Consider the following 16102-nt stretch of genomic DNA (forward strand, 5'->3'; position numbering starts at 1 on the left):
CTGTTAATGTGGGTCTCTTAATAATGATCCAGAGAAAGTATGCTGCCGTGTTCAATGTTTGACATGTTGTGTGTTCAGAGATGCTGTTCTGCACACCACTGTTGTGATGCATGGTTATTTGAGTTATCGTCAGCTTCCTGTCAGCTTGAATCATTCCGGCTACTCTTCTCTGACCTCTCTCATTATCAAGGCATTTTTGCCCAGAGAAGTGTCCTTCACTGGATATTTTTTGTTTTTCACACCATTCTCTGTAAACTCTAGAGACCATTGTGCGGCAAAATCTCAGGAGATCAGCAGTTTCTGAGATACTCGATTACCCCATCTGGCACCAACAAGCATTCCATGGTCAAAGTCACGTAGATCACATTTCTTCCCCATTCTGATCTTTGATCTGAACAACAACTGAACCCCTCGACTATGTTTGAATGTTGTTGGCACGTGATTGGCTGATGAGATATTTGCATTAGTGAGCAGGTGTACAGGTGTACCTAATAAAGTGGCCACTGAATGTATATCAGGTTTTCATGATATTGACTGCTAGGTGGCAGTGTAGGCTACAAAGACAATGTTGGGAGACTTCAATGGGATGAATGGTCTTTGACTTAAAAAACGTTGACCCTGTTTCTCTCTCTCTCTCTCTCTACAGATGCTGACTGCCCTGCTGAGTGTTTCAGACAGTTTTTACTTCCGAGGACCATGGACAGTTGAGGTGAACAATGCATCACTGACTCCACCCTACCCACCTTCAAGGACAAATATACAGCAAGGTGTTGGAAAAGGGCCAGTAACATCATGAAGGATCCCACCCACCCTGCTCGCAGACTGATTGTCTCACTTCCCCCGGGGAGGAGGCTACGTAGCATCCACCCCAGGACCAGTAAACTCAAAACAATTCCTTTCCCCAGGCAGTAAGTCTGATCAACACCTCCACCTACTAACCCACCCCTCCGCACCCCCGACCACCACAAGTTTATCACTTCCTGTCAGTCACCTTATGTAGGGACACTCCTGTGCCTATCATCACTCTATGGCCATACAATCAATGTATATAATCTATCTTATGTATTTATGTTAAACAAGTTTCCTGCAGATGCTGGAAATCCAAGCAAGACACACAAAATGCTGGAGGAACTCAGCAGGTCAGGCAGCATCTATGGAAAAGAGTAAACAGTCGACATTTCGGGCCGAGACCCTTTGTGTTAATGTGTTTTTAAATTGTGTTGTTTATCTTATTGTGTTTTTTTTGTGCTGCATCAGATCCAGAGTAACAATTATTTTGTCCTTTACACTTGTGTACTAGAAATGACGATGAACAATCTTGAATCTTAAAAGAACGAAGAGTACATTTTAAATGATGAGAGGCAGAAAGACATTGGTCTTCAAAGCGAACACGGGGAGACTCCTGCTAATCCTACCCACACTCCGAAATAGGTGGTATCGTAGTCAGTGAGGAACCCGTTATCAAAAATTTACAGGGGTATCTAGATCAGAGGGGTAAGTGGGCTGGGGATAGGCAATGAGGGTAGAACTTTCAGAGTAAAAAGTAGGGCTCAGGGAATGCTTTGATCTGCAATAAGGCTGGAAGAGTACAAAGATGTTGTCGGAGCTTGAGGACCTGGTTTACAGGGAAACATTGAATAGGTTAGGACTCAATTCCCTGGAATGCCGGGGAGATTTGATAACAGTTGTGCAAAATTACGAGGGGTAAATGCAAACATTGAATAGGTTAGGACTCAATTCCCTGCCGGGAGATTTGATAAAGTTGTACAAAATTACGAGGGGTAAATGCAAACATTGAATAGGTTAGGACTCAATTCCCTGGAATGCCCGGGAGATTTGATAAAGTTGCACAAAATTACGAGGGGTAAATGCAAGCAGAGTTTTTCCACTTAAGTTGGGTGAGACTAGAACTAGAGTCATGGGTTAAGGGTGAAAGGTGAAATATTTAAGGAGAACATGAGGGGAACTTCTTCACTCAGAGGATGGTGAGAGTGTAGCAGGAGCTACCACCACAAGTGATGGATAGAGATTCAATTGCAATATTTAAGAGAAATTTGGATAGGTACACGGATACATGGATGGGGTGGGGGGGGGATATGGTCCAGCTGCTCAGCAAAAGAAACTGTTTGGCATGGACTAGATGGGCTGAAGGGTCTTTTTCAGAGCTCTGTGACTCTATCAGAGGAACCACAGGGTTCAAGTCCGTAATTTTCTGGAAGTAGCGTTGCAGGTAGCCAGGGTGGTGAAGAAAGCTTTTGGCACACTAGCCTTTATCAGTGAGGGAATTGGGTATTGAAGTCAGGATGTTATGTTGCAGTTGTAGTGGACGTTGGTACGGCTGTGGTTTGAGTGTTGTGTGCAGTTTTGGTCACCATTATAAAAAAGGCAGGGCTTGCCAGCACTGGAGGACCTGAGTTACAGAGAAAGGTTGGGTGAGCTAGGACTTTATTCTTGAGGCGTATGAGAGCGACAGGTGACCATATAGAAATGGTTAAAATTTATGAGAGGCATGGTAGGGTGAATGCACTCTGAGTTGGAGAATCAAAAACTCGAGGAACCGGTTTAAGGTGAGGGGGGAGGCCTGAGGGACAACTTTTTCCCCCAGAGGGTGGTCCATTTCTGGAACACGCTGCCAAAGGAAGTGGTTGAGACAGATTGATTAACAGAGCACCGCGGTGGTGTTGTGGGTAACGTGACACTACTGTTCACAGTTCAATTCCAGCACCATCCGTACGGAGTTTGTACGTCCTCCCTGTGGAATGTTTCCTCCCACAGTCTAAAGATGTACTGGTTAGTAGGTTAATTGATCATTGTAAATTGTCCTGTGATTAGGCTAGGGTTTAAATAGGAGGGCTTCTGTGCAGCCTGTTCTGTGCTTTATCTCTAAATAAACAAATAAATAAATGAATAAATAACATTTAAGAGGCACTCGAAAAGGTCCATGGATAGGAAAGCTTTAGAGGGATACGGGCCTAATGCAGACGGATGGGACTGGCTTACATGGGCATCTTGGTTGGTATGGAATCATTGGGCCAATGGACTGTGTGACTCTATGACCTTCTAAATGTCTCCCTTTCCAGTCGTCAACTCATCCCCCCCCTTCCCTCTGTCTCCTCACCCTGCCCCTTTTACCTTCCTTCCTCTATTGGTAATCAATAAATCCATTCCCCTTTGCTGTGTTTTGCCTCTATGTCTCTCCTTTCTCCTTTCCTCCTCCTTCTACCCCCCATCCACCCACCTCTGAAATCTAATCCTTGACCCGTTCCCATCCTACCTCTCCAACTCCTCTCCACCATTCTTCTCCCTTCCCCTCACCACTCGCCTCTTTCCATTCACTCCAGCCCTTTCAAACGCATCTCTCTTTCCTCCATTATGCCTCAGTTACCCTTCTACTCCATTCCCCCATTCACTCTATCCCTCCTTTACACTTTCTCCTACATCTCTCCATCACTCATTTACCACTTCCTTCCTTCCCCTTGCCTCCATTTCCATTCCTCTTTCTTATCTACCCCTCCTCGCCTCCCTCCCTCCCCTCCTCCTCAACCTCTTCCACTCCTCAGCCTTCGCTCTCACCCTCTCGTCCGTCCCGTCAACCTGCCCCGTCTCATCCTCCCCCCCCCCCGCGCGTCCCCCACCCGTCGGCCGCACGCCCGAGCAACGCGCGCCCCCGCCTCGGCGCCGCGCCGGAGCGGCCGCCCGAAGCGGTGCCGATGTGGGCGAGGGAGAGCGGGCGCCGGAGCCGCGGCGGCCGAGCAGCAGCGGCAGCGGCGGGCGGAGGGAGCTCAGGTGGGTGCGGGTCCTCCCCTCCCCTCCCTCCCCACCCTCTGCCCCTCCCTCCCTCCCTCCCTACCTTCACCCCTCCCCCCTCTACCCGCAGCTGACAGCTTGCGGGATCGCAGCTCGCTTCCTTTTTTTGCTGGGGGGGGGTGGCGGGGGGGGGTCTCTCATTCTCCGCAGTTTCGGGGCGTCGGTGTTGGGGGAGGGACGGTGATGGTGGGTGGGGGGGGAACGGTATCCGGTCTGCCCCCACACCCCCTCACTGCACCGGGACCGGGTCGGTGCACGCTTCAGGGAAGGAGGAGAGTGGGGGGAGACCTGTCTGGAGGAAAGAGGGGTGCGAAGTTACAACCGAAAGGTGTGAGGCAGTGGCTGGGCAGGAGATGTCACCCCCCCCGCTGCCAGCTCTGGCGACTTGGAATTCCAGTATGATCACTGGGGAGAGGCGTGCCGTGTCTCCCTGGTGCCTGTCGGTGTGTTTATGACTGCCTTAATCCACCGGGGGTGAGAGAAAGGTTCCTTTTGTCATTTGAGGCAGTGACAACCCCCCTCCCGGGAGGTGGCAGAGTTATTTGTGAAGCCCTGTGATGGAAAAGTGGGGTGGGGTGGGAACACTTAATTAACAAAAAAAAACAATAAGCCCTCCCTGGTTGATAGGGTGTGTGTGAGAGATGGGAGTGCAAGTAACCAGAGGATGTTATTGCTTGAAGCAGGACAGATCTTAGACTGGGGAATAATATTTGCAATACCTTGCCTCTTAAGGGGAACTGGAACAATTATCTGCATTGTGGTCGCTTTGAACACAGTGGAGGTGTCTCATGGGGTCTTCAGGAGAGGAAGGAATCCGTTAGCAGGATCAGGGGTATTATCACTGAAACGCACTCAGTGGCCTCTCAACTAGATAGCTCCGTACCTAATAACGTGACCACTGAACGTATGTCTGTGGTCTGCGGCTGATGTAGCCCGTCCGTTTCAACGTTTGGCATGTTCTGCATTCCTTCCTAGATTCTCTTCTGCACAGCACTGTTTAACGCGAGCTTATTTGAGTTTCTGTCACCTTCCTGTCCGCTTGAACCAGTCCAGCCGTTCTCCTCTGACCTCTCTCACTGGCAAGGTGTTTTCGCCCACAGCAGTGCCCACATCGCTGGATGCTTCTTGTTTTTGCAAAACAATTATCTGTAAACTCTAGACTCCCAAACCAGGCGTCCATGGACCCCCTCAGTTAATGGTCCAATACACAAAAATGTTGCGAAGCCCTGCTCTGGAGACTGAGTGTGTGTGAAACCCCCAGGAGATCAGCGGTTTCTGAGATACTCAAACCACCCTGTCCGGCACCAACAAACATTTCACGGTCAAAGTCACTTAGATCACATTTCTTCCCCATTCTGTTGTTTGTCTGAGCAACAACTGAGCCTCTTGACCGTGTCTGCATGCTTTTATGAGTTGCTGCGACATGGTTGGCTGATTTGATATCTGCATTAACACGCAGGTGTGCAGGTGTACCTAATAAAGTGGCCACTGAGGATACAACATGAAACTTGTTGTTTTGCAGCAGCAGTATATTTTAAGGCATAAAAATAGTGTACAGACAAGTCGTGAGGTAATGCTCATGTGTTTGTGGATCATTCAGAAATTGGGTGGCAGAGGGGAAGATGCTTTTCCTGAATCACTGAGGCTCCTGTACCTCCTTCCTGATGGCAGTACCGAGATGAGGGCATGCCCGTAAGACATAGGAGCAGAATTAGGCCATCTTGCCCATCGTGTCTGCTTCGCCATTTCGTGGATGGTGATGGGTGCCGCCTTCTTGAGGCTCCAGCTGTTGAAGATGTCCTCGGTGGTGGGGAATGTTGTGCCCGTGATGAAGATGGCTGAATTTACAATCCTCTGCAGCCTCTTAGGGTGATAGGGAAACAGGCCATTCAGCCCAAGTCATCCATGCCGGCCATAGTACCACCGTAGGTCCTGTTTGCCTGACCTGGCCCAGATCCCACTAAATCTACACTATGTACGCATGTATGAGGGGTGATTGATAAGTTCGTGGCCTAAGGTAGAAGGAGTCAATTTTAGAAAATCTAGCGCATTTATTTTTCAACATAGTCCCCTCACACTTAGTCCAGCGGTCGGGGCACATACTTTGTAGACCACCTTTGCAGAAGAGGTCCACAGCAGGGGTGATTGTTAAGTTTGTGGCCTAAGGTAGCAAGAGATGAGTTATTAACTTCAAACTTTCTGCATTATCACTTGGAGAGATGAACTGCACGTGCATGTAACGAGAGCGTCTTGGACCTCCAGGTGGTCCACCGCAGGGGTGATTAATAAGTTCGTGGCCTTAGGTAGAAGTAAATGAGTTATACAGCTCTCGTTACATGCACGTGCAGTTCAACTCTTTGAATGAAAATGCAGAAAGTTTGAAGTTAATAACTCATCTCTTTCTACCTTAGGCCACGAACTTATCAATCACCCCTGTTGTGGACCACTTTCTGGAGGTCCAAGACACTGACTTCTACAAAGAAGGGATCCGTATGCTCCACGACTGCTGGACTAGGTGTGTAAATGTTGGAAAAATAAATGTACAATTTTACAAAACTTTTCTAAAATTGACTCCTTCTACCATAGGCCACGAACTTATCAATCACCCCTTGTATTAATTTATTTTAATTGTATTTAATTTTTATTCAGAGATGCAGCAGAGAACAGGCTCTTCCCGTCCATGAGCTGCACTGCCCAGTAGCCCACTGATTTATCCCGAGCCTAATTACAAGACAATTTACAATTACCGGAATTCCAGAACACCCCGAGCTGCAGTAGTGTTGTGCTAACCCACCATAGTGTTTATGTACTGAAGCCTCGAATATCCTCGCTCCTGTATCTTATGTTCAGTGGCACATAGAGTTTTAGAGCAATGCAGCAGGGGTATAAACCCTTCGGCCCATCCAGTCTATGCTAGCCACAGTGCTCACCCAGCTAGTCCCAATTCCATCTGTTTAGCCCATATCCCTTGAAACCGCTCACCTCCATGTACTTATCCAAGAGCTTCTTAAATGGCACCTTTGTACCTGCCTCGATCAATCCCTACTACTGAGCACATCTACGTGAGACACTGTCGTAGGAAAGCAGCGTCCATCATCAGAAAGCCTCACCACCCAGACCATGCTCTCTTCTTGCTGCTGCTATCACGTAGCAGGTACAAGAGCCTCAGGACTCGTGCCATCAGGTTCAAGAACAGTTACCCCCCCCACCCCGCAACCATCAGGCTCTTGAACAAAAGAGCATTTGAATTTTACATAGTAGGGGAATTAAGGGTTAGGGGGAAAAGGCAGGGAGGTGGAGATGAGCCCATGACCAAATCAGCCATGCTCTTATTGAATGGTGGAGCAGGCTCGATGGGTTAAATAGCCGACTCCTGCTCCTATTTCTTATCTTGTTAAGTAAAAGGGAAAACTACACTCACTTACCCATCTATTGAGATGATGCACAATCAATGATCTCACTTTAAGGACTCTTTATCTCATTATCTCATGTTATTTATTTGCTATTTATTTATATTTGCATTTGCAGTCTGTTGTCTTCTGCACTCTGGTTGATCTTTCATTGATCCTGTGAAAGTTACTATTCTATAGGTTTGCTGAGTATTCCCACAGGAAATGGGAATGGGAATCATGGTTTTATATGGCGACATGTATGTACTTTGATAATAAAAATTTACTTTGAACCTCTTCTGGTACCCCGTTCCATGTACTCCCCACCCTCTGTGTGGAAAAGTTGCCGCTCAGGTCCATTTAAGACTTTTCCACTCTCAGCATAGGACTGTGCCCTCTAGTTTTATTCACAGCACTCCCATACCCTGGGTAAAAGACTGTTACGGTCCACATTATCTATGCTTGCTTAATTTTAAACATTTCCATAAGGTTGCCCCTCTTTCTCTTTCATTCCAAGGAATGACAACCTAGCCTGGCCAAACTCTCCTTACATCTCAGTCCTAGCAACATCCATGGGAACATTGGATAGACCGAATGGGATTTCTTACTTCCTAGGGATGAAGAGAGTCCAGAGAAGTTTCACAAGAATGATCCTGGGAACGAAAGGGTTAACAAGTGGGCCTGTACTTGCTGGAGTTTAGAAGAATGAAGGGGGCTCTCAATGAATATTGAAAGTCCTAGATTAGAAAAGAATAAATCAAGGAAGGTAGTGCACCCGTGGCTGACAAGAGAAATTAGGGATAGTATCAATTCCAAAGAAGAAGCATACAAATTAGCCAGAGAAAGTGGCTCACCTGAGGACTGGGAGAAATTCAGAGTTCAGCAGAGGAGGACAAAGGGCTTAATTAGGAAGGGGAAAAAAGATTATGAGAGAAAACTGGCAGGGAACATAAAAACGGACTGTAAAAGCTTTTATAGATATGTAAAAAGGAAAAGACTGGTAAAGACAAATGTAGGTCCCCTGCAGACAGAAACAGGTGAATTGATTATGGGGAGCAAGGACATGGCAGACCAATTGAATAATTACTTTGGTTCTGTCTTCACTAAGGAGGACATAAATAATCTTCCAGAAATAGTAAGGGACAGAGGGTCCAGTGAGATGGAGGAACTGAGCGAAATACATGTTAGTAGGGAAGTGGTGTTAGGTAAATTGAAGAGATTGAAGGCAGATAAATCCCCAGGGCCAGATGGTCTGCATCCTAGAGTGCTTAAGGAAGTAGCCCAAGAAATAGTGGATGCATTAGTGATAATTTTTCAAAACTCGTTAGATTCTGGACTAGTTCCTGAGGATTGGAGGGTGGCTAATGTAACCCCACTTTTTAAAAAAGGAGGGAGAGAGAAACCGGGGAATTATAGACCGGTTAGCCTAACGTCGGTGGTGGGGAAACTGCTGGAGTCAGTTATCAAGGATGTGATAACAGCACATTTGGAAAGCGGTGAAATGATCGGACAAAGTCAGCATGGATTTGTGAAAGGAAAATCATGTCTGACGAATCTCATAGAATTTTTTGAGGATGTAACTAGTAGAGTGGATAGGGGAGAACCAGTGGATGTGGTATATTTGGATTTTCAAAAGGCTTTTGACAAGGTCCCACACAGGAGATTAGTGTGCAAACTTAAAGCACACGGTATTGGGGGTAAGGTATTGGTGTGGGTGGAGAATTGGTTAGCAGACAGGAAGCAAAGAGTGGGAATAAACGGGACCTTTTCAGAATGGCAGGCGGTGACTAGTGGGGTACCGCAAAGCTCAGTGCTGGGACCCCAGTTGTTTACAATATATATTAATGACTTGGATGAGGGAATTAAATGCAGCATCTCCAAGTTTGCGGATGACACGAAGCTGGGTGGCAGTGTTAGCAGTGAGGAGGATGCTAAGAGGATGCAGGGTAACTTGGATAGGTTGGGTGAGTGGGCAAATTCATGGCAGATGCAATTTAATGTGGATAAATGTGAAGTTATCCACTTTGGTGGCAAAAATAGGAAAACAGATTATTATCTGAATGGTGGCCGATTAGGAAAGGGGGAGGTGCAACGAGACCTGGGTGTCATTATACACCAGTCATTGAAAGTGGGCACGCAGGTACAGCAGGCGGTGAAAAAGGCGAATGGTATGCTGGCATTTATAGCGAGAGGATCCGAGTACAGGAGCAGGGAGGTACTACTGCAGTTGTACAAGGCCTTGGTGAGACCACACCTGGAGTATTGTGTGCAGTTTTGGTCCCCTAATCTGAGGAAAGACATCTTTGCCATAGAGGGAGTACAAAGAAGGTTCACCAGATTGATTCCTGGGATGGCAGGACTTTCATATGAAGAAAGACTGGATGAATTGGGCTTGTACTCGTTGGAATTTAGAAGATTGAGGGGGGATCTGATTGAAACGTATAAGATCCTAAAGGGATTGGACAGGCTAGATGCAGGAAGATTGTTCCCGATGTTGGGGAAGTCCAGAACGAGGGGTCACAGTTTGAGGATAGAGGGGAAGCCTTTTAGGACCGAGATTAGGAAAAACTTCTTCACACAGAGAGTGGTGAATCTGTGGAATTCTCTGCCACAGGAAACAGTTGAGGCCAGTTCATTGGCTATATTTAAGAGGGAGTTAGATATGGCCCTTGTGGCTACGGGGGTCAGGGGGTATGGAGGGAAGGCTGGGGCGGGGTTCTGAGTTGGATGATCAGCCATGATCATAATAAATGGCGGTGCAGGCTCGAAGGGCCGAATGGCCTACTCCTGCACCTATTTTCTATGTTTCTATGTTTCTATATTAGGGGTTCCCAGCCTGTGGTCCACGGTTAATGGTAGGGGGTCCATGGCATAAAAAAGGTTGGGAATCTCTGGCTGAGATAAAATGGAAGTAGAGAGGATGTTTTCTATGGTAAGGGCGTCTAGGACTAGCGGGCACAGCCTCAGAATACAACAACGTCCCTTTGGAATGGAACATAACATAGAACATAGAATAGCACAGCACATTACAGGCCTTTCAGCCCACAATGTTGTGCCGACCCTCAAACCCTGCCTCCCACATAACCTCCCACCTTAAATTCCTCCATATGCCTAGTAGTCTCTTAAACTTCACCAGTGTATCTGCCTCCACCACTGACTCAGGCAGTGCATTCCACACACCAACCACTCTCTGAGTAAAAAACCTTCCTCTAATATCCCCCTTGAACTTCCCACCCCTTACCTTAAAGCCATGTCCTCTTGTATTGAGCAGTGGTGCCCTGGGGAAGAGGCGCTAGCTATCCACTCTATCTATTCCTCTTATTATCTTGTACACCTCTATCATGTCTCCTCTCATCCTCCTTCTCTCCAAAGAGTAAAGCCCTAGCTCCCCTAATCTCTGATCAATGGAGATAAGGAGGAATTTCTTTAGCCAGAGGTAGTGAAGTTGTACAATTAATTACCAGTCGTTGGGTATATTTAAAGCGGAGGTTGATAGGTTTTTGATTAGTCAGGACGTGAAAGTTTGTGGAGAGAATGGGGTGGAGAGGGAAGGTAACATGATAACAGTGGGGTAGAAGTTGCCCTTCTGGGCAATAAATACCTGTTGCCATAAGCCGCATAAGAGGAGGCAGTCCCCTCCCACACTCACAGTGGGGTGTACAGTATGAAACCCAGGAACCAAAATCCTTCCAATGATAATGGTAACAAGCACTGTACTCTATGTAACATTTCATTAGCCATCTTAATGAAGTGTGAACAGATTCATTTTCAAGGCCTTTGTTTAAAATAAGGAGAAGAGATTTTCACAGGAAGTCGCTAATTAATGGTGCATTTATCATTAGTTGTGGTAACATTTATTTAGCAATACTGTGCGGAATAGGCCCTCCCAGCCCTTCATGCTGCGTCACTCCATCAACCTCGACAACCCCTGTTTAACCCTGACCTAATCATGGGACAATTTACAATGACCAATTAACGTACCTAATACACCTTCGGACGGTGGGGGGAAACCTGAGCACTCGGAGGAAACCCGTGCATTCCACAGGGAGGATGCAAAGAGACGCCTTGCACAGGACGCCAGCATTGAATGCTGAACTGAAACCCCGAGCTGTAATAGTGCTGCAATAATTACTATTGTGGCAAGCCTTTTTTTTTAATATGAAAGGACCTTGGATAGAGTTTAAGAGTCACAATGTAATGGTGCAGCTCTATAAAACTTTGGTTAGGCCACACTTGGAGTACTGTGTCCAGTTCTGGTCACTTCACTATAGGAAGGATGTGGAAGCATTGGAAAGGGTACAGAGGAGATTTACCAGGATGCTGCCTGGTTTAGAGAGTATGCATTATGATCAGAGATTAAGGGAGCTAGGGCTGTACTCTTTGGAGAGAAGGAGGATGAAAGGAGACATGATAGAAGTGTACATTAAGAGAAATAGATAGAGTGGACAGCCAGCAGGTGAGGAGTAGAGGTAAAGGGCCAGAGTGGACAATAGAAGTAGAGGGAAAGGGAAGGGAAAAAATTTCCGGAAGGAGAAATCAATGTTCACACCGTCAAGTTGGAGGCTACCTAAACGGAATATGAGCTGTTGCTTCTCCACCCCAAGAGTGGCCTCACTGTGGAGAAATGTTTGGCCATTGGGAAATTCTGCTTTTAATAATAATAATTTTTATATAGCACCTTTCATACGTTAAGATGCAGGCTCAAAGTGCTTTGCAGAGATTGTAAAGACAAGTCAATATAGTCTTAAAAATATGAGACGAAATTAAACATCATAAGTAAAGACAAACATTATATAGAATAAAATGTAATCAGATATACCAAATTATTCAGAATATAATCAACATCAACAGGCATTAAGTAATCCTACAAGTAGGCCAAGTTTAACAAACAGGTTTTTAAAAGTGTTTTTGAAATGCTCCACAGTAGCCTGGTGTATCTCAGTCAGTAGAATAGTCCATATTAGAAACATAGAAAACCTACAGCACAATACAGGCCCTTTGGCCCACAAAGCTGTGCCGAACATGTCTTTACCTTAGAACTACCTAGGCGTACCCGTAGCCCTCTGTTTTGCTAAGCTCTATGTATCCATCCAGGAGTCTCTTAAAAGATCCTATAGTTTCCACCTCCACCACCACCGCCGCTGGCAGCCCATTCCACACGTTCACCACTCTCTGCGTAAAAAAACTTACCTCTGACATCTCCTCTGTACCTACTTCTGAGCACCTTAAAACTATGCCACACTCCATGGAAAAGATCGGTTGACGTTTCGGGCCGGAACCCAAACATTGACCGATCTTTTCCACGGATGTGTCCCGACCTGCTGAGTTTCTCCAGCGTGTTGTGAGTGTTGCTTTGACCCCAGCATTTGCAGATTATTTTGTGTTTAAAACTATGCCATCTCATGTTAGCCCTTTCAGCCCTGGGAAAAAGCCTCTGACTATCCACACGATTAATGCCTCTCATTGTCTTGTACACCTCTATCAGGTCTCCTCTCATCCTCCGTTGCTTCAAGGAGAAAAGGCCAAGTTCACTCAACCTATTCTCATAAGGCATGCTCCCCAATCCAGGCAACATCCTTGTATATCTCCTCTGCACCCTTTCTATGGTTTCCACATCCTTCCTGTAGTGAGGTGACCAGAACTGAGCACAGTACTGCAAGTGGGGTCTGACCAGGGTCCTATATAGCTGCAACATTACCTCTTGGCTTTTAAACTCAATGCCACGATTGATGAAGGCCAATGCACCATATACCTTCTTAACCACAGAGTCAACCTGCGTAGCAGCTTTGAGTGTCCTATGGACTTGGACCCCAAGATCCCTCTGATCCTCCACGCTGCCAAGAGTCTTGCCATTAATGCTATATTCTGCCATCATATTTGACCTACCAAAATGAACCACTTCACACTTATCTGGGTTGAACTCCGTCTGCCACTTCTCAACCCAGTTTTGCATCCTATCAATGCCCTGCTGTAATCTCTGAGAGCCCTCCACACTATCCACAACACCCCCAACCTTTGTGTCATCAGCAAATTTACTAACCCATCCCTCCACTTCCTCATCCAGGTCATTTATAAAAACCACAAAGAATAGGGGTTCCAGAACAGATTCCTGAGGCACACCACTGGTCACCAACCTCCATGCAGAATATGACCTGTCTACAACCACTCTTTGCCTTCTGTGGGCAAGCCAGTTCTGGATCCACAAAGCAAGATCCCCTTGGATCCCATGCCTCCTTACTTTCTCAATAAGCCTTGCATGGGGTACCTTATCAAATGCCTTGCTGAAATCCATATACACTACATCTACTGCTCTACCTTCATCAATGTGTTTAGTCACATCCCCAAAAAATTCAATCAGGCTTGTAAGACACGACCTGCCTTTGACAAAGCCATGCTGTCTATTCCTTATCATATTATGCCTCTCCAAATGTTCATAAATCCTGCCTCTCAGGATCTTCTCCATCAACTTACCAAACACTGAAGTAAGACTTACTGGTCTATAATTTCCTGGGCTATCCCTACTCCCTTTCTTGAATAAGGGAACAATACCCGCAACCCTCCAATCCTCCGGAACCTCTCCCATCCTCATTGGTGATGCAAAGATCATCGCCAGAGGCTCAGCAATCTCATCCCTCTCTTCCCACAGTAGCCTGGGGTACATCCCGTCCGGTCCCAGTGACTTATCCAACTTGCTGCTTTCCAAAAGCTCCAGCATATCCTCTTCCTTAAGATCTATATGCTCAAATTTTCAGTCCGCTGCAAGTCATCCCTACAATAGCCAAGATCCTTTTCCGTAGTGAATACTGAAGCAAAGTATTCATTAAGTACTTCTGCCATCTCCTCCAGTTCCATACACACTTTTCCACTGATGCATTTTTGGTGCATAAGAGTAAAAGGTAACATCACCAGTTCTTATAAGCTTGGCTCTCGGAATACTAGGCAAACTAGTATTCATGACTCCAAGTTATAGCAGATTTTGGCAGAAGGAATGGAGGTGCTTGACAAAGTGTTCCCCGACTGACATTGGATCTTACCAATGTAGAGGAGGCCACATTGGGAGCTCGGGATTCAACAGATGACTACGACAGATTCATAGGTAGAGTGTTGCCTCACCTCAGCTCTATCTTAAGTTAGACCCATTTGCTGGTATTTTGCTCACATCCCTCTAAACCTTCCTATCCATGTCCCTGTCAAAGTGTGCTTTAAATGTTCTAATGTACCTGCTTCAGCAACTTGCTCCATTTTCTGACCACTCCTGGTTTTATACACTGAAAGAGTACAGAAAAGTTTTATGAGAATTTTGCCAGTACTTGGAAGTTTGGGTTGCAAAGAGAGGTTGGAGTGGTTAGGACTTTATTCCTTGGAGCATGGGAGAACAAGAGGTAATTCTATCAAGGTGTTTGAAATCATAAGGGGCGTAGAGAGGTCAAATGCGCACAGAATTTTCAGGGTCACGGAATTAAGAACTGGAGGATGTAGGTTAAATGTGAGAAGGGAGAGATTAAAAGAAACTGAGAGGCAAATTTGTCACCAAGACGGTAGTTAGTAAATGTCACCATAGGAGGTGTAAGGTGCTCCTTCCTTTCACTGGCCTGCAGGTCACCCATGGGCAAGGTGTAACACCTGCTAACCCTCCCCCCCACCCCCGATCAGGGTCACAGGAAGCCATGGGAGTAGGTGGTGGATGGTCGTATGGGCAGCCGGTGCACATCACAAGTCCTGGTTATGTGACCACTGACGCCAGGCAGACAGTCTCTGAACACTATTGGTAATAGCTGGGGTTACCCGTATTGTAAAGACACTGACCAGGAGAAGGCAATGGCAAACTCCATCTGTAGAAAAATTTGCCAAGAACAATCATGGTCATGGAAAGACCATGATCGCCTACATCATGCAACAAGGCACATAAAAGCCACTATCGTATCTGCCTCCACCACCTCCCTTGCAGTGCACTCTCTGTGTGGAAATATGTCTTGTCCATCCCTTTTAAACCCTCCCCTCTCTGCATCTCCTCTAGTTTTTGGCATTTCTACCCTTGAGAAAAGGTTCTGACTGTTAGCCCTATCCATGCCCCTCCTCCCCGTATAAACCTCTATCAGATCTCCATTTAGTCTCCGACACACCAGAGGAAACAACACAACTTTGTCTGATCTCTCCTTGGAGCCTGGACACCAAACCTCTCCTGCACCCTTTCCAAAGCTTATGCATCCTTCCTTAATGGGACGATTGGAAATCTAAGTTTGGTCAAATTAAATAGTTTTACACAGCAAATTATAAACACAAGTAATTCTGCAGATGCTGGAGATCTTGAGCAACACACACAGGATGCTGGAGGAACTCAGCAGGCTGGGCAGCATCAATAGAAGGGAATGAACAGTTGACATTTCAGATGAGACTCTTCATCAGGAAAGGAAGGGGGAAGAAGCCAGAATAAGAAGGTGGGGGGAGGGGGGAGGAGTACAAGCTGGCAGGTGACAGGTGAGAACAGGTGATGGGGGAAGGTGGGTGGGTGGGGGGAATGAAGTAAGAAGATGGGAGGTGATAGATTGAAGAAGGGCTGCATGATAGCATAGTGATAAGCAACCCAGATTCAATTCTACTACTGTCTGCAAGGAGTTTGTACGTTCTCCCTATGAACGTATGGGCTTCCTCCAGATGCTCCACTTTCCTCCCACATTCCAAGGACATATGGGTTAGTAGGATAATTGGTCACATGAGTGTAATTGGGCAGCATAGGTTCATTGGGCCAAAAGAGCCTGTTAACATGCCGCATCTCTAAGGCTGAAGAAGAAGGAATCTGCTCGGAGAGGACCATGGGGAAAAAGGGAAGGAGGAGGGACAGGCGAGGAGAAGAGAAGGAGAGCCAGAATGGGAGTGGAAAAAGAGAGGAGGAGGAAGAGGGAAGA

At 46.4% G+C, this 16102-nt stretch overlaps 1 protein-coding gene across 1 annotated transcript in view; it reads left to right on the forward strand.

Annotated features, from left to right (window-relative positions):
• Positions 1-1594: 1594 nt before the first annotated feature.
• LOC134350782 (regulator of G-protein signaling 17-like) overlaps positions 1595-16102 on the forward strand; it is a 157746-nt gene continuing 143238 nt past the window's right edge. Inside the window, exons 1-2 of the mRNA XM_063056468.1 lie at positions 1595-1641; positions 3561-3786. Of these exons, the coding sequence (XP_062912538.1) occupies positions 1595-1641; positions 3561-3786 (273 nt within the window). The remainder of the gene's footprint in view (positions 1642-3560; positions 3787-16102) is intronic.

The sequence above is a fragment of the Mobula hypostoma genome, chromosome 8, assembly GCF_963921235.1.
Source record: "Mobula hypostoma chromosome 8, sMobHyp1.1, whole genome shotgun sequence".
Classification (NCBI taxonomy): domain Eukaryota; kingdom Metazoa; phylum Chordata; class Chondrichthyes; order Myliobatiformes; family Myliobatidae; genus Mobula; species Mobula hypostoma.